The sequence below is a fragment of the Furipterus horrens genome, unplaced genomic scaffold (genome assembly GCF_987537825.1).
Source record: "Furipterus horrens unplaced genomic scaffold, mFurHor1.1.pri manual_scaffold_13, whole genome shotgun sequence".
NCBI classification, from domain to species: domain Eukaryota; kingdom Metazoa; phylum Chordata; class Mammalia; order Chiroptera; family Furipteridae; genus Furipterus; species Furipterus horrens.
The window spans coordinates 43,164,166-43,182,677 of NW_028327183.1; the positions used below are offsets into that span (position 1 = coordinate 43,164,166).

General features: G+C 50.0%; 1 protein-coding gene across 1 annotated transcript; it reads left to right on the forward strand.

Annotated features, from left to right (window-relative positions):
• The first annotated feature begins 10,941 nt into the window (after positions 1–10,941).
• On the forward strand, positions 10,942–18,512 carry IZUMO2 (IZUMO family member 2). Its single transcript, XM_090260333.1, is given in 6 exon segments — positions 10,942–11,173; positions 11,361–11,435; positions 13,140–13,226; positions 14,599–14,679; positions 16,933–17,045; positions 18,417–18,512. Coding segments are annotated over 6 exon segments (636 nt in total). The 3' UTR covers positions 18,465–18,512.

The window sequence follows — 18,512 nt, forward strand, 5'->3', positions numbered from 1 at the left end:
CAATAATACTTGGCCCAGGTCACCCTGACCCTAGCTCACTTGTAGGGTGGAGGCTCTGTGGTTGAAGAAGTAAGGCAAGAAAACCAGAGATTGCCACTATGCTCAGAGTTGTGCTCATGGAGCAAGGATACCGCTCCAAGGGCAGTGGGCCATTGTCCCCGGCCCCAGCTCCAGAGCAGCGGTGCAGAAGTTCTGCTCAGTGGGGAGGCAGGCTGTAGGAACGGAGAGCTGAGCTCCCTTTATCTCCCTAAAAAGTCTGACTTTACTTGCAACAGAGAGTGGAAAAGTTCAAGCTAAAAAGCATTTTGATAGACAGTAAAGATTTTGTTGTGAGGCAGTTAGAGAAGATGTGTAGCGTTGGAATAGCAGTGAGCAAAATGGTGGATCAGTTAGAAGTTCAGTAAAGAGACTCAAGGAAGACAGGGAGACAGGTCAGAACTGTCGTGGGCTTGAAACAAGCTTCAAAGACTGGCTTCAGCAACTTGCCTCTGCAAAAGGCCTGACTTTAATCTGATCAAATTGTGGAGCAATATACACTCAAAAGCAATGCAGAAAATTCTATGTTGTCATAAATGCCCAGTTTCGGCAAAAAATTTGCAAGATATGCACAGAAATGTGAAAGTGTAATTTATACACAGGAATAAAAGCAGACAAAAGAAACTGCCTTTGAGGACAGCCAGATGTTGACTGGACAGAAACTTAAAAATAATTATTACAAATGTGTTAAACTAACAAAAGGATATAACATTTAAAGAATCAAAGGAAGGTATGATGGCAGTGTCACATTAAATAGAAAATATCAATAGAGGTAGAAATTATTTAAAAGGACCAAATGAAAAGTTTGGAGTTGAAAAGCAAAATAAACAAAACGAAAAATTTACTAGAGGGGCGCAAAAGCAGATTTCAGCTGGCAGAAGACAGAATCAGCCAACAGAGAGAAAAAGAGGAAGAGAAAAATATAAACGGAGCCTCTGAGAAACATGAGCCACCATTATGCTTAATGGTAACATCAGATGAAGGAGAGAGAAGGGACAAGAAAACGTATCTGAAGAAATGCGACCACCCATCAATCTATATGCTATACAAATACAAAGATATACTATGCAAATAACAAACACAAGAGAGCTGCAGGGGCTATGCTAATAATAAACAAAATGAACTTTTAAAAATGTTACTAGAGATCAAATAAAACATATTATAATAGAAAGGTCAATCCAATCAGAAGATATAACCATTATAAACATATAATGAGTTGGGCAGAGCCTCGGAATACATTCCCCAAAATGTTTTTTATAACATTAGTCTATACATTCAAGAAGCTCACCAAGGTCAGTCCAGAGAAGATAAAACACAAAGAAATTCACCTTCAGATGTATCATAGTCAAAATGTTGAAAGAGAAAATTTTGAAAGCAGCAAAAGAGAAATAATTCCTTGCACACAAGGGAACCCCAATAAGTTTAAAAACTGACTTCCAGTCAGAAACAATGGTGACCACAAAGGAGTGGGATGGCCATATTCAAAGTGCTGAATAAAGAAGCTGTCAGCTAAAAATATTACATCCGGCAAAACTATGTTTCAAAATCAATGGAGAAACTAGGACATTACAAGGCAAACAGAAACTTCTAGCAGACCCAGTGAACAAGAAATTGTGAAGGAAGTTCTTCGAACTATCAGCAAATGGCACCATACAGTAGTTCAATTCACAAGAGAAAACAAAGAGCTCTGATGAAAATAATTTCATATGTAATTACAAAATACCATATTAATGCACATTTGTCCTTTCTTCTCTTAACTGACTTAAAAACAATTACTGATATACAGGATAGGGCAAAAGTACATTTACAGTTCTGAGTACATGAAACACAGAGTTTATTCTCATATTATCACTTACTAATTATTCTATTATTTTCCACACAAACAACTGTAAACCTACTTTTACCCCATCCTGTAGATATCTAAACACATGTGAAGATATAAATTATATATATATATATCTAAACATGTATCTATTACATGTTGTATATCTAAACATACATAACACATATATCATACGTGCGTGTTTGTGTTCTTGGACCTCTAATCTACAGAAAGAGCCGTGTACAGCAGGAGGCGGGGACAAAGCTGCACACTTCCCAGTAACAGTGGGCGGGACAAGGGAGCACGGAGAGGACACCAGGTGGCAATTTGAATTCACAGAAAGAAAGAAAACAAAATTCTTAAATAAAGGGATTAATACAACAAACTCCATAAAAGTACTTGCTCTTCTCTATTCTCTCAGCTTCACTAAAATACACAGAACTATAAAAAGTCATAATTATAACAATGTACTGATGGGCATGGGCATGCAGCATAAACATTATACATCTACATATACATGTAACAACAGCACAAAACACAGTGAGTAGGGACTAGAATTGTACAGGTGCAACATTTCTACATTTTGCTGGAACTGAGATACTATAAATCTGAAGTAGAGTCTGGTAAAATCTATAATGGAGACCTACAGAAGCTACTAAGAAGCTGTCTCAAAAAATATAGATTAAAAAAACCAGTAAAAGAATTAACATAGCACAATAAAAATATCTGCTTAATGAAAAAGAAAGCAGTAAAGAAGAAAGGAAGAAAAATGATATGAGACATGGAAACCAAAATATCAGACATAAACTCTATCAATAAGCGTACCATGTGTGAAAGGATTAAACAGTCCAATTAAAGGAGAGAAAGACTGGATAAAAAACAAGACCTAACTGTATGCTGACTAAAGGAGCTACATTTTAGACCCAAAGGTACAAACAGGTTTAAAGTAAAAAGAGGAAAAAGATATACCGCGCAAAGAGCAACCGCAAGAGCACGGCAACGGCTGTACTAATAACAAACATACTTTAAAGCAAAGTGCTACACATTATAATGGAACTTATTATAATGAAAAGGTCAATCCAACAAGAAGATATAACCATTATAAATATATAATGAACCTAACAGAGGATCATAACACATGAAGCAAAAATTGACAACACTAAAAAAAAAAATACACAATTCAACAATAATTATCGGAGACTTCAATATTCCTCTTTCAATAAAGAGGAAAAATGAGAAGATGCGCAAGGATATAGAAGACCTGAAAAACATTATAAACCAAACAGACCTAACAGACAGGCACAGAGAGGTGTTCAGCAAGCAGAATACATCTTCTCAAATGCACATTCCCCCGTTCTCAAATGGAAAATTCCCCAGGATAAGCCATTTGGTAGGCCATAAGGCAAGCTACATTAAATTTTAAATAACTGAAGTCCTATAAAGCACATTTCTGACTACTAGGGAATTAAATTAGAAATTAATAACAGAAGGAAAGCTGGAAAATTCTCAAATAACTGAAAAATAAACAACACACTCTTAAATCACCAATGGGTCAAAAACATCATAAGAGAAACTGAAAGCACTTTGAGACAGACGAAAACAGAAACACAGCACACCAAAACTTACGGGATGAACAGCTAAAGCAGAGCTTGGAAGGAAGTTATGACTGTAAATGCTTATGTTAATTTAAATTCTTTCTCTAATTCTCCACCTCGAAAAGCAGAAAAAGAAGAGCAAAGTAAACCCAAAGCGAGCAGAAACAAGGATGTATAAGGATTAGAGTAGAAATAAATAGGAGTAGAAAAAACAATAGAGAAAATCAGTGAAAGCAAAAGATGGTCCTTTGAAAGCTCGACATTCACAAATCTTTAGCCAGATGAACTAAGCATAAAGGAGGGGAAAAAACTTGAACTACTTAAGTCAGAAGTAAAAGAAATAACATCGCCAATGCCATTGCCAAAATAAAAAGAAGTATAAATGAGTACTATGAACAACCATACGCCAACAAATTACGTAATTTAGATGAAATAGGCAAATTTCTATAAAATTGATGCAAGAAGAAACAGTAAATATGAATAGGCCTATCTAAAGAAAAGCTCAGGGATATTAGTGGAATGAACATAAAGTTGGGCCAGGTGGATCAGGCCGACTTTATTAATTTAGGACCACTAAGCAGAGATTCTGGACCTGACGTTGTAGCTCGAGGGGTTAGAAAGCATTCTCAGTTAGTTTGGTCCGTTGGACCAAAAGGGGATGCACACTAAGTGAAGGTGAAACATCGAGGGAAATTAGCCTGTTAGAGTGGGTTTGTCATGTAGGACCTGCCCACCCATGCCAGGAGGACCCAAAGGACGCACTTCTCACAACTGGGAAAAATACATGTGTGAGGGGAGCTCCAGGGTCCTTGAATAGCCCTGGGGCTCCTCTTTTCTGTAGTGAGAAGTTACAGTGAAAGCTAGGGCCACTGAACTGGGATCCTTCATCGCAGGAGGGCCAATTGCGTCTTGGAATGGCAGGGGCCAAATAATGGTCCTCACCGGTCAAAGACAGAGGGTGGCGGAGCCAAACGCATCACCAGGACAATCTCATTCACAGACGCCTTTGGCTCTGGCTAGTGGATCATGGTGCTCCTGGAAGAGAAGCAGATGAGCTGTCTGTTTGGTTCTTTTGAAGATTTTCATTTATTTGTTTTTAAAGAGTGGAGAAAGGAGGGAGAAAGAGAGGGGAAAAAGATGTGAGGGAGATACATCCATCAGTTGTCTCTCACACACACACCCCAGCCAGGGACCTGGCCTGCAACCCAGGCACATGCCCTGACCAGGAATTGAACCAGCAACATTTTGGTTCACAGGATGACACTCAGCCCACTGAACCACACCAGTCAGGGCTAACATGGGCAGTCTATTAAACTCCTACTTAATCTATATAAGCAGAAGAGTCCTAGGTCAAGTAAGCAGAAATATCAATTGAATCACCAACACAAAGAGTCATGGCTCCTTAACTGTGTTCCTCACTGAGCCAGTCGGCAGACCCCTTGAGGAAGGACCCCAGTACACTACCCAAACTGTATACTGTTAATTTTTCTCCTGGCTTTCCCCCAAGGCACCTACAGTCTTTCACCCATGTAACCCTGCCGTGGGGAAAGGAAAATAATCAGACTCGGGAAATTCCTGGCCCCTGCCATTCCAAGACGCAATTGGCCCTCCTGCAATGAAGGATCCCAGTTCGGTGGCCCCAGTTTTCACTGTAACTTCTCACTACAGAAAAGCGGAGCCACGGGGCTATTCAAGGACCCTGGAGCTCCCCTCACACATGTATCTTTCCCACTTGTGACAAGTGTGTGGTCGGCGCGGCTGCTCGGCGAGGCCCGACGGCCCGGTCCGGCGCGCTGCGCGGCGGCCGGCGGCGGCACCATCCACGGCGGGCTCGGGAGACGGAGGCCGGGCTCAGCGCGGGCTCCCCGGCATGCCCCGGCCGGCCGCCGCCTCAGAGCCGGGCCGCGTACGCAGGGTGGCTCCGCAAGCGCCGGGATGCGGGCCGGGCCTTCCCTCGCACCACGGTGCTCCGCTGCACCGCGCGCCCGGGCACCTCCGCCCCGTGCCCCGCGCCCCCAACAGAGCGCGCGGTCCCTGCCGCCCGGCCGTCGCGGGCCCATGGACGCGGCCTCCTGGGCCCGCTGCCTACCTGCGCTCGGGCCCGCCTCTCAGGTGCCGGGCTGCTTCGGGTCCCTGCGGTCGGGGCGCCACCAGTGTCCCGGGCGCCCCGCGGCCGCAGCAGATGCTACTGGAGCCTCTACGCACTCCCGGGGCGGGGCAGTCTGGTGGGCGGGCGCAGGGGAGGAGGAAGCCAGAGGGGCAGTGATCGGCGGCCCTGTCGGCCAATGGCAGCGCCGATCTTCGCCTACCAAAGGAAGCCCTCGGCCAGTGGCAGCCAGGGGCGGGGACAAAGGGCAGGGCGTAAGGTCACTTGCCTACGGTGGGGCGCGGGGATGGGGCCTTCAGGTTGGGTGGGCTGGTGTGGGGCCAGCAGAGTACTCCCAGCAGCGACGGTGGCGGAGGCGGTGGGTCGCAGCGGCCGGAGCGGGAGCGGTGGCGGAGACGGCCCCAGCGGCGGCGGAGGTAGGAGAGGCCGTCGGAGGGGCGGTGGGAGCGGGGTCGGTGGCGCCGCCTGTCGGATCAGCGGCGGCGTCTTTGACAGAAGCGGGGACGGCGGCGGAGGTGCTATCGGCGGGAGGGCCCGGAGCGGCGGCGGAGGAGGCGGGAGCGGGGGCGGCGGGAGAGGCGGTGGCTGATAGCACCTCCGCCGATGCCACAGGTCCTGCCGACGCCCCAGCTACCGCCGCCGCTCGCGCCGCCGCCTCCGGCCCCCGTCCCACCGCCGCCGCCCCGGGTCCCACCGCCGCCGCCCCCGGTCCCAGCGGCGGCAGAGGTCGGAGAGGCCGTCTGAGGGTCGGCGGGGGCGGGGGCGGGGGCGGCGGCGATGGATCGGTGGGGCGGTCGCGGTGGGACCCGGGGGTGGCGGCGGTGGGACCCGGAGGGCGGCGGCGGCGGGACCCGGTGGCGGCGGCGGAGGTGCTATCGGCGGGAGGGCCCGGAGCGGCGGCGCTGGGACACGGGGCGGCGGCGCTAGGATGGGGTCGGGGGGCCGCGGCGGCGGGAGTGGGGGCGACGGCGGTGGGACCAGGGCCGGAGGCGGCGGCGCGAGCGGCGGCGGGAGCTGGGGCGGCGGTGTGAGATGGGGCGGCGGCAGGACCTGGGGCGTCGGCGGTGGTGCTATCGGCCACCGCCGCTCCCGCTCCGGGCCCTCCCGCCGATAGCACCTCCGCCGTCACCCCAGCTCCAGCTCCCGCCGCTCCCGCCGACGCCGGCCCCGATTCCACTGCCGCAGCCCCCGTTCTCGCCACCGCCGGCTACGGTCCCACAGCCGCCACCCCCCGCTCCAGGCGCCGCCGACCCCGGCCCCAGTGGCGGCAGAGGTAGGAGAGGCCGTCGGAGGGGCGGTGGGAGCGGGGACGGCCGGCGGAGGTGTTATCGGTGGCAGCGGCCGGAGCGGCGGCGGCGGCGGCGGAGGCGATGGGAGCGGGGGCGGCCGGAGAGGCGGTGGTCGATAGCACCGCCGCCGCCGCCCCAGCTCCCGCTCCCGGCGCCGCCGTCCCCGCTCTCCCACCGCGGACGGCGCCGCTCCGGGCGCTGACACCGACCGCCTCCGCCACCGTCGCTGCTGGGAGTACTCTGCTGGCCCCACACCAGCCCACCCAACCTGAAGGCCCCATCCCCGCGCCCCACCGTAGGCAAGTGACCTTACGCCCTGCCCTTTGTCCCCGCCCCTGGCTGCCACTGGCCGAGGGCTTCCTTTGGTAGGCGAAGATCGGCGCTGCCATTGGCCGACAGGGCCGCCGATCACTGCCCCTCTGGCTTCCTCCTCCCCTGCGCCCGCCCACCAGACTGCCCCGCCCCGGGAGTGCGTAGAGGCTCCAGTAGCATCTGCTGCGGCCGCGGGGCGCCCGGGACACTGGTGGCGCCCCGACCGCAGGGACCCGAAGCAGCCCGGCACCTGAGAGGCGGGCCCGAGCGCAGGTAGGCAGCGGGCCCAGGAGGCCGCGTCCATGGGCCCGCGACGGCCGGGCGGCAGGGACCGCGCGCTCTGTTGGGGGCGCGGGGCACGGGGCGGAGGTGCCCGGGCGCGCGGTGCAGCGGAGCACCGTGGTGCGAGGGAAGGCCCGGCCCGCATCCCGGCGCTTGCGGAGCCACCCTGCGTACGCGGCCCGGCTCTGAGGCGGCGGCCGGCCGGGGCATGCCGGGGAGCCCGCGCTGAGCCCGGCCTCCGTCTCCCGAGCCCGCCGTGGATGGTGCCGCCGCCGGCCGCCGCGCAGCGCGCCGGACCGGCCCGTCGGGCCTCGCCGAGCAGCCGCGCCGACCACACACTTGTCACAAGTGGGAAAGATACATGTGTGAGGGGAGCTCCAGGGTCCTTGAATAGCCCCGTGGCTCCGCTTTTCTGTAGTGAGAAGTTACAGTGAAAACTGGGGCCACCGAACTGGGATCCTTCATTGCAGGAGGGCCAATTGCGTCTTGGAATGGCAGGGGCCAGGAATTTCCCGAGTCTGATTATTTTCCTTTCCCCACGGCAGGGTTACATGGGTGAAAGACTGTAGGTGCCTTGGGGGAAAGCCAGGAGAAAAATTAACAGTATACAGTTTGGGTAGTGTACTGGGGTCCTTCCTCAAGGGGTCTGCCGACTGGCTCAGTGAGGAACACAGTTAAGGAGCCATGACTCTTTGTGTTGGTGATTCAATTGATATTTCTGCTTACTTGACCTAGGACTCTTCTGCTTATATAGATTAAGTAGGAGTTTAATAGACTGCCCATGTTAGCCCTGACTGGTGTGGTTCAGTGGGCTGAGTGTCATCCTGTGAACCAAAATGTTGCTGGTTCAATTCCTGGTCAGGGCATGTGCCTGGGTTGCAGGCCAGGTCCCTGGCTGGGGTGTGTGTGAGAGAGACAACTGATGGATGTATCTCCCTCACATCTTTTTGCCCTCTCTTTCTCCCTCCTTTCTCCACTCTTTAAAAACAAATAAATGAAAATCTTCAAAAGAACCAAACAGACAGCTCATCTGCTTCTCTTCCAGGAGCACCATGATCCACTAGCCAGAGCCAAAGGCGTCTGTGAATGAGATTGTCCTGGTGATGCGTTTGGCTCCGCCACCCTCTGTCTTTGACCGGTGAGGACCATTATTTGGCCCCTGCCATTCCAAGACGCAATTGGCCCTCCTGCGATGAAGGATCCCAGTTCAGTGGCCCTAGCTTTCACTGTAACTTCTCACTACAGAAAAGAGGAGCCCCAGGGCTATTCAAGGACCCTGGAGCTCCCCTCACACATGTATTTTTCCCAGTTGTGAGAAGTGCGTCCTTTGGGTCCTCCTGGCATGGGTGGGCAGGTCCTACATGACAAACCCACTCTAACAGGCTAATTTCCCTCGATGTTTCACCTTCACTTAGTGTGCATCCCCTTTTGGTCCAACGGACCAAACTAACTGAGAATGCTTTCTAACCCCTCGAGCTACAACGTCAGGTCCAGAATCTCTGCTTAGTGGTCCTAAATTAATAAAAGTCGGCCTGATCCACCTGGCCCAACTTTATGTTCATTCCACTAATATCCCTGAGCTTTTCTTTATTTCGTCGTCGTCGGCAGCCGTCCGTCTCGAGAGACGATGGTGTAGCTTCTTAAGAGTCTATCTGCACCGCCGAGAATGGCTGTGCAGTCCGACTCGGGAGTGACACGGTATCTGTCTCCTCCCGTGTTGAATCGACATCTTGCGATGACCCTGAAGCTACAGAGCCTGGGCAGGGTAATATGGAGGGTCTGCTGTTGCCCATGCAGCAGACCCCCCCTCTCTTCGCAGCTGAAGGGTCCAAGGGAAAGACGGAGTCGATACAGCTTGGGTTCAGGTGCGCTGCAGGAGTTGCCGGTGTTGACTACAACGTCAAACCGCCTTAGGGACTCCGGCTCCGGATTTTCTGTCGGGGTTTACTCCCTTAGCCTTTCCCCTGAAGAGGTATGCCGCAAGGCAGCGGAGGTTTTTTGGAGTCAGAGTTTTCCTTCTCTGATGTGCCCTGACTGGAAGATCGAACCAGCGACACTTAGCTCGCAGGCCGACGCTCAATCCACTGAGCTAAACCAGCCAGGGCAACATATCAATCAGACACTAAATTTTTATTAAAAATACTTGATCTCTGTTTTGAATTTATAACATTTACAGCTGAAGTAGATTCAGATGCTCAAGTTGTTCCAAACATGTTTAAAGGTTTTCTGATAATTGAGGATCCTTTATTTTTTAAATCTAAGTTTAAATTAATAATAATTCAGTAAAATTTAAAATCCCATTTCTCAGTCACACCACATTTCAAGTGCTCAGTAGCTATAGGACCAGTGGCTTACATCCTGGACAGTGCAAACAGATTTACAGCAGCTCACCCTGGAATAACAGATATATTATTACCTCCACTTTACAAAGGAGGAAACTGACTTTTTTCATTCAGCAACCATTTATTGAATTCCATATGTCAAGTTCCTTCCTATGGGTTTGGGACATAATGGTGAGCAAGATACTCACAGTTTCTTATTAGATGATATGAAAGACCAAAACAATTAAGAATTACAGGCTTGACTGGTGTGGCTCAGTTGGTTGGGTGTCATCTCACAAAGCAAAAGGTTGCCGGTTCAATTCCTGGTCAGGTCACATACCTGGGTTGTGGGTTTCTACAAGAGGCAAGAGATTGATGTTTCTCTCCCTCTCTTTCTAAAAATAAATGTAAAGAAATCTTTTTAAAAGTAAGAATTACAAATTGTGATTAGTGCTATGACAGAAACCAACAAGGATGAGTTAGAGTTAATGGCAAACTATGGCCCCCAAGCTAATAATAGCTTTTATGTTTCCAAATGGTTGAAGAAAGTCAAAAGAATAGTTTGTGATAAGTTAAAATTACATGAGATTCGAAGTTCTGTGTCATTTCCTTACTGTTTGTGGTTGCGTTCCTGCTCCTCTCTTGAAGGAGTTGATATCAAAGCGAAAAAGAGTGAGGAGGTATTTGGGAAAATCTCAGTATGTTTCAACAGATCAAACCAGTTTTAAATATCCTGAGTGTAATTTTGACGATTCTAGGCAGTCTAAATACCTCACATGAGTGGAATCATACACATTTGTCTTTTCTTGACTGGCTTAGTTCACTCGGCACAATGACCTCAAGGTCCATCCATTTAGTAGCATATATGTCGGAATTTCCTCCCTTTGTAAGACTGAATGACATCCCGTTGTATAGCTATAGTTTGACCATTCATTCATTAGTCGACAGACACTTGGACACTCCCCAGCGGCCAGCACAGAGTGGGTGCTCCATTGACGTTCGTTGAACAAATGCATATAAACCATGCGAGCAGAGACTCCCTGCCTCAGCGATACATTGCAGAGCCTAGAACAGGGCCTGGCAGGAGTAGGTGCTTAGCAAGGACCTGCCTGACTCCGCCCTAACCTCGGGGGCGGGGCCCGTTGGGCCCTCTCTGTGACGTCACAAAGGCCCGGCCATGGCTCTGGTCTTGGCCGTTGTGCTGCTCCTTGGCCTGAGCGCCCGCGGATGCTGGGGTTGCCTGCAGTGTGTCCCCTCAGTGCGGGAGGCCCTGGGGAAGCTGCGCGTCGCCGTCATCCCCAGCCACTTCCGTCTAGGGCAGCAGAGGGCCTGCGCTCAGGCCCTGCTGCTGGGCATGGAGGGGCCTTTCTTGCGGGACTATGCGCTGAAAGCGTTTGTGGAGCAAGTGGGTGCGTGCTGGGGACGGTGCCTAGCACTATGGAGAGAGGGACAGGGCGGTCTAAGCCAGAGGAGGATGGCGTGGAAGACAACTTGGAGGCCACGCCCCCTAGAGGGGGAGGGCGGGGACAATGCTGGGGGAGGACTCACTTGGCTCTCTGAGTGACCCAATGGAATTTCCTCCCTTCTCGCCTCCAGAGAGAGATGGCCTTGTCCTTGTGGCATCCTTTATCAAGAATCAAATAAAAAACATAAATGTTAAGTCTTTGAGAGGTAGGAACTAAGGGAAAACCTTTGCCCAGCACCTTTCTCCCTCCCTTTCCACCTGTCCACCACCCTTCCTCTTGATTTATTTTTTCTTAAGATTTTATTTATTTTTAGAAAGAGGGAAAAGGAGGAAGAGAGGGAGAGGAACATTGATATGTGAGAGATACATCAATTGGTTGCCTCTCACGCGCCCTTAACTGGGGACCTCGCTCGCAACCCAGGAACGTGCCCTGACTGGGAATCGAACCGATGACCCTTTGGTTTGCAGGCTGGCACTCAATCCACTGAGCCACACCAGCCAGGGCCCTTCCTCTTGATTTAAACATGAAAGCAAACACGCGTACATAGCCTTTATTCTTGTATCCGGTAAGGTTCTAGGTGCTTTCCTTAACAAACGTCTACCAGTTTACCTAGGTGGGCACTGCCCTTGTACAGATGGGGAGACTAAGGTTCAGACACAGTCAAAGTCACACATCTAGGAAGAGAGATAAGGATTTGAATCTGGACATCCCTCCCGGCTCCGACATTGTATTCCTAACCACCACCCCACAGTGTGGGGGAGGGCACCATTCACAGTTTGTCATTGGCGACTTGCCTGGTCCTTATGACAATTCCCCAGCAGAGGGAAGTAGAGGGCCCTGTGGACTTGGGGGAGTTGGGGAGGAGAGTCTAAGCCCATGAGCCTTACCCCACCTTGAGGAATGGAGCAGGGAAGAGAACACTATGGAAGAACCCACCAGTGTGTGTGCGCGTGTGTGCGTGTGTGTGTTAGTGACACTTCAACCCTAACTTCAACACTCAGTGCTTCAGTGAGTGATCTCCCGAGAACAAGGAAGGACATTCCAGTTTTCTTTCAATCCTCGATCTGTCCTGGGATCACCCAGTGCATTCAGTTATCCTTCCTGATACCGACTTTTTTGAAGAGCCTAGGGCAATCATTTTATGACTGCTGTTATATTATATTATTGGCAGTTGGTTACATCGACCTGGAGAACCCAAGTGGCTGGCCTTAGTTACTCAGTCTCCGGCCCCTCCAGAAGTCAGTCCATCAATCTCCTTGTTGGCACAGACTATGCGGTGTGGCCCACAGCTCCCAAGTAAAGAAGGGCTCTCTTCCTGGTGGGACAGTCCAAGGACTTGGAGGTTACCCACCAGAGGCTGGCCAAAAGCCAAACCTTTTTTTATTTTTTTATATACACAGTCTCTTTCTTTAAATTTATTTATTTATTTATTTTTAGAGAGAGGGGAAGGAAAGGAGAGAAACACCAATGTGCAGCCCCCAACCAGGGACCTGGCCCACAACCCAGGCATGTGCCCTGGCTGGGAATTGAACCAGTGACTCTTTGGTTCACAAGCCAGTACTCAATCCACTGAGCCACATCAGCCAGAGCTACTTAGTATATAAAGCCATGAGGCTGGATGAAATCATGTAGGAGTGAGTGTAGACAAAAAGGAGAAGAGAGCAAATCAGAGGAAAGGAAAGGGGCAGTGACTGAGCCCACCCTTCAACCACTTACCAAATGAGGAAACTGAGGCCAAGGGAAGGAAGTTTAACCTGGGGCCCAGCAGTGAATCAGAAGCTAAGATGCAGTACTTCCCAGGTGTGATCCATGTTACTCCTGATGAATGGAAAGGCATTTCCTCATCCCTTCTCTCTGAAGCTGCCGATGAGGTGCTGAGTGCCTCCCAAGGATCTCTTTCTCTCCTCAGATGAGCATCTGCTGGAAGAGCTGGTGACTCTTAGGATGAGAACGATCTAGAAACTCAAGACAGTTTTAAGTTCATATGAATTAAAAGGTGCAGTGCCTCTCTCCTCCAAGCCCCCTCCTCGTTATCACTCCATCCCCTGCTCTCACTTTTTCTCCCAAACTCCTTCCTCACGTCCCCTTGACTCGGCTTTCTCTGCCCCTCCCCAATATTCCTTACTCATCTTTCCGAGACTCATTGCTCCCTCCCTCTCCTGGTCCCTTCCCATGACATTCTCAAATTGTCCTCCCAACTCAACTCACCTCAGCTCTTTTCTCTTACAGCCTGCGACCACAGAATTTGCCGTGAGTCCGGGATTTATTGTCTCTCCCTCCCTTCTCTACCCTTCTCTACCGCTCTACCCTGTCTCCCACAAATCAAGCCCCACTATCACACCTGCTCCATCTAGTGGGTAGATGAAAGTTGCAACCCACAAAAAAAAGTACTTTGTGGGGGATGTTAGGCAGGATAGGAGAGACTATGTCCTAGTTAAACACACACACACACACACACACACACACACACACACACACTTCAGTGGTTTAACAGAAGGAAGGTTTATTTCTCTCACCCAAAATCTTTTGAGAGTTGAGCAATTCTTCCAAGTGGTGACTCAGGGATCCAGGCTGCACCCGTGTTGTAGCTTCTAAGCAAGCTTCAGAGGGAGAAAGAACGGAATTCTGCATGGGCTTTTACTGCCACGCCTGGGAAGCGGCTTTGCACCCCTCTGCCCACTTTCCTTTAGCCAGAACTCAGTCACATGGTTGCAACCTACTGCAAAGGAGCCTGGGAAATGTAGTCTTCCTGAGTGGCAGGAAATGGAGGCGATGGATCAGTGAGCATCCAGCCAGTCTATGCCACAGGTGGCTGCAAAATAGGAATAGACGTGAAAGAATTCTTTTGTAGATATTTAATTAAACATGTGTTTAATTTTAATTAATTAAATGTCTACAAGCAATGTTGTGTTAACTGGACAGCTGTAACTTCATCAACTCTTCAGTCAACTTATGTATTTTATAAATACATAAAAAAATCTTTTTTTAAAGATGTTATTTATTTATTTTTCAGAGAGAAAGGAAGGGAGGGAGAAAGAGGGAGAGAAATATCCATGTGTGGTTGCCTCTGGCACACGCCCAACTGGGGACCCGGCTGCAACCCTGGCATATGCCCTGACGGGGAATCGAACCAACGACCCCTTGGTTTGCAGGCCGGCTCTCAATCCACTGAGCCACACCAGCCAGGGAAAAAATTATTTTTAATGTGAATCATCAGTGCATTTTACTCAGCTTGCTCTGCTGCAGGTGGGACCTGCAAATTCACAAAGGCCAAGAGACTCCATATCCTCTCTTCCCTTCCGGCTTCCTGCCCCTTGCCAGTCCTCTGATACTGCCCTCATCCCACACCTCCCTTTCCCCTTGTCCAGACTTACTAAAAGAAGAGGTCTTAGAATGTTCACACTGCCGGAAGGTCAGCCCCAAATGCATAAAAAGGGAGTACTGTTTCGGTAAGCTCTGTGGGTTGGGGAAGACATGGGATGGGTGAATGAGAGATGAAGTCAGCCATGTCCCAGTGGATTTGGGTTTTGAGGTCCCCCACATGCAGCCTTGAATCCTGCCCTGAATACTTTCTTACAGTGTGGCCCAGCAGATGCTGCCACATTCTGAAATTCATTTTTCCCTGCTGCTAAATGCGAAGACTCCTCTGTAACTTTACAATGCATCTAATGCCAGAATGGCAGGTGCTAGAAAAACATTTTATTTTAGCCAGTGCCATACCTGAAGAGTCTGGAAGGATTTATTCATTAATTCAGAGATTTAAAAAATACATATCCTTAGAGCAGAAAAATAGTACAATGAACCCCTGTATATACATCAAGAGTGAATAGTCATTCTGGACCTTTTCATATGCTGTTCCCTCTCTCTATCGCACTGTTCTTCTAACTCCCTCACTTCAACAAAGTCTCAGAGTTTACCGCCTCAGAGAGGACTCCCTGATCACATTCTCTAAAGTAGCACTGTCCATCAAATTATCTTGACAATGAACATTCCTCCAATTTGATTCAGTTATTTTATTTTTTGCCACAGTGTTTAAAAGAAACAGGCATCATGAGATTTCACCCACTAATAGTGTGTACCTCTAAAAATAAGGTCATTCTCTACATAATCACATGCAACAAGTCTAACAATTCTTTGATATTAAATAATTTCAAGTCCCTTTCCAACTTCCCTAATTGTCCCCAGAATACCTTTTTCAGTCGACTCATTGAAACACAAGTCCAATGGAAGGACTTCTCATATCGTTCAATAATTAGGTCTTTTTCTCTTCCTTTTTTTATTATCCCCCCCATGACATTGAATATCTGAAAAGAAGAAATTTGTCTATTTGATTCCTTAGGGTGGTGTTTAACTATAAAAAATACTTTGAGCACCCTATAATGCCCCAAACTGATGATCAGCAAAATGGGAGATAAATGTCTCATAGAGCCCACATTTTGATGGAGTGAAGGGTTAGACCAAGCTTTCTCAACTTTGTTACTGCTGACATTTGGGGCTGAATAACTCTTTGCTCTAAGATTGTGCTGTGTATTGCAGCTCCCCTAGCCTCTACCACTAGACATCAGTAGTACACACACACACACACACACACACACACACACACACACACACACACACACAAGTCATGACACTCATTTCCAGTCTCCAGACATTCCCAGATGTCCCCTGGAGGACAAAATTGCCCCCGCTGAGAACCACTGTTAGGTGATATTGTACACAAATATAGGGACCAATTCCCCATGGCAGTAGAGTTCTTAATGAAAACAAAACAGATAGAAAGTCCCTGGAGGGGAGGGGCGGTGCTACTTTAGAGAGTGCAGGTGGGGGAACCTCTTTAAAGAAGTGATGTCTGAGATCTAACGGAAGTGCGAGATTGAAGAACCGTGTGAAAGGCAGAGGGAACAGCAGATGCAAAGATCCAACATAGTTCAGCAACAAGAAGGAAGCCAGTGCGGCCATTGCCGGGTGAATAAAGAGGAGGGCAATAGGGTAGCTAGCCACATGGTGACCAGATCGTGCAGGGCTGATGGGCCATGGTGAGGACTTGGCCTTTTATGAATGAAAGAGGAGACAGGGAGGGCTCTGAGCCGGAGAGACGCGAGTGGACTTAGGTGTTAACAGGCCCCCCTGGCGGCGACGTGGGGAACTGCAGTAAGGAGAAGCCGGGATCCCCTGAGCGAGCGGAGCGAGAAGAACGCGGCTGGACCAGGGCAGGAGCCGAGGAGGTGGTTCCAACCCTGGATCTATTTTGAAGGTCGAGGCAATAGGCTTTGCGGGCAGAATGAAAGAGTTCGAGCGAGGGGACGAGTGCAAGGTGTAGAATGGGACTCCCAAGGCCATCTTCAGGGCCAACTAAGACGCAGGCTGCCTGCCTTCGTATCACGAGATCGTCAGCATTTTGCACCCCCCTCTCGTGTTCTCGGGCAGACGAGCGAACCAAGTCTTTCTTCCACTCTCACCCTCATCCAATGAGGTGCATTCAGCGCTGGGCTCTTCTCCGGCACTGCGATGTGCTGGCGGGGGGTGGGGGTGGAGTGGGGGCGGGGCAGGGGAGGTTCACGGTGGCGTCCGGAGCGCCTAGCACGGTGCCTAGGGCACAGGATTTGAGGAATGGATGAATAGAGTGAGAGCCCAGGAGCGGGCGAGGGCCACGTGGTGGTAACGGAAGTCCGGCTGTCCCCCACCTCACCCCACTGGCCCAGAGGACAGGCAGCCGCGCGTGGCCCTGAAGTACCACGAAGAGAGCGGGAACCAGGCCCTGCTGGGCATCATCGTTTCCATGTGTCTGGCTGTCTTTACCTTTGGAGTCATCGTGGCTTCGTGAGTGATCCCTGCCCTCTCCTGAGGTCCCCAAAGGCCCCCCATGACCCCCTTTAAAATGACACTGCCATGGATAGGTCACTGAGTCGTTTGAGAGCCTCCTACCCAGTCACTTTATGTCTGTCTCTTTTTCTCTCTCCCTCTCTTTGTCTCTCCTTCCCTCTCTCCATCTCTAATCTCTCGCTCACCTCTGTGTCTCTCCGTCTCTCTCTCACCTTCTCCTCCACTCCCCACCCCTGGACCACATTATGTCTTTCCTCGGCCCTCAGCACTTTCGCCCTTGTGGGTCTCTTCATCCATTTAAAAAAAAAAAAAACTGAACTAAAAACAATATTTTGTGGATGCGCTGGTCTGAAGACAGGTATAGTCCAAGCTAGATTTATTCTGACATTATTATTATTCATTGTTATAGTGTTTTCTTCTGCTTTTAAAAGTATTGAAAATGAGAACATTTCCAGAGGCCCGAAGCACGGACCCCACAGTGCCGAGGGGAGGAGTCGCCCTCCCCGTTCTCTCTGCACCTCGGAGCATTTCTCCCTGCGTGTCTGGCCGCCCCTTCCACCCCGTCTTGCTGTCTTCCGTCTCTGCGTCTTCCACCTGCCCCTCCCGCCCCTTTCCCTATTCAATTTTAGACGACCCCCGTGCCTCCCGGGGGCGGGCAGCATTAAATCCGGACTTCGCACAATGAGTGTCAGCTCTAGTGCGAGCTCGTTGTGGTGTGTCCCCTTGTCGCTCCCTCTCTGAAACTCTCTCCCTCTGTCTGCCTCACCCATGGGCCTTCTCCTCCCCTCCTCTGTCCCAACCCAAATCCGCCATTCTCTCCTTTCTCTCCCTGGCCCCAGGCTGACCCTGTGTCTCTCAGTCCCTCTCTCTCTCTCTCTCTCTCTCTCTCTCTCTCTCTCCAGCTCTCTCCAGCCTTGAATGTAGGGTCCAGACTAAATCCAGAATGACCTTATTTGATCTTAACATAATTAATTACATCTACAAAGACCCTATTTCCAAGTAAGGCCACATGATTGGGTACTGGCAGTTAAGGCTTGGGTGTATCTTTTGGAAAGCACAGTTCCACCTGCTTCTCTCTTTTTCCTTATTTCTCTTTTTGTCTTTCCCTTCTGTTTGAGTCTCTCTTGCTGTGTCTGTGTGTCTCAGTGTCTTCTTCCACTCTATTTCCACATTTTCCCTCACTCCCAGCCCCAACTTCCCACTCCTCTCTCCTCAGTTGACAACAATGAGTTGCCAACAAAATCTGCCCAGAGACTCATGATGTCACTGACTAAGCCAAATAAGGCCAATGATTGGAGGGATGCTTGGGGGGGGGTGCATCAGTTGACAGAGAGAGGCCTAAAGGTCAATTTCTAACCTCCAGGCTTTTTCTCTCACTTACAGGCAAAACTGGAAACTCCTGCTGCAGTAGGGCGGTGGTTTGGGGTTTGTAAGGGGAAAAGGAAAGAAATTTAATAAA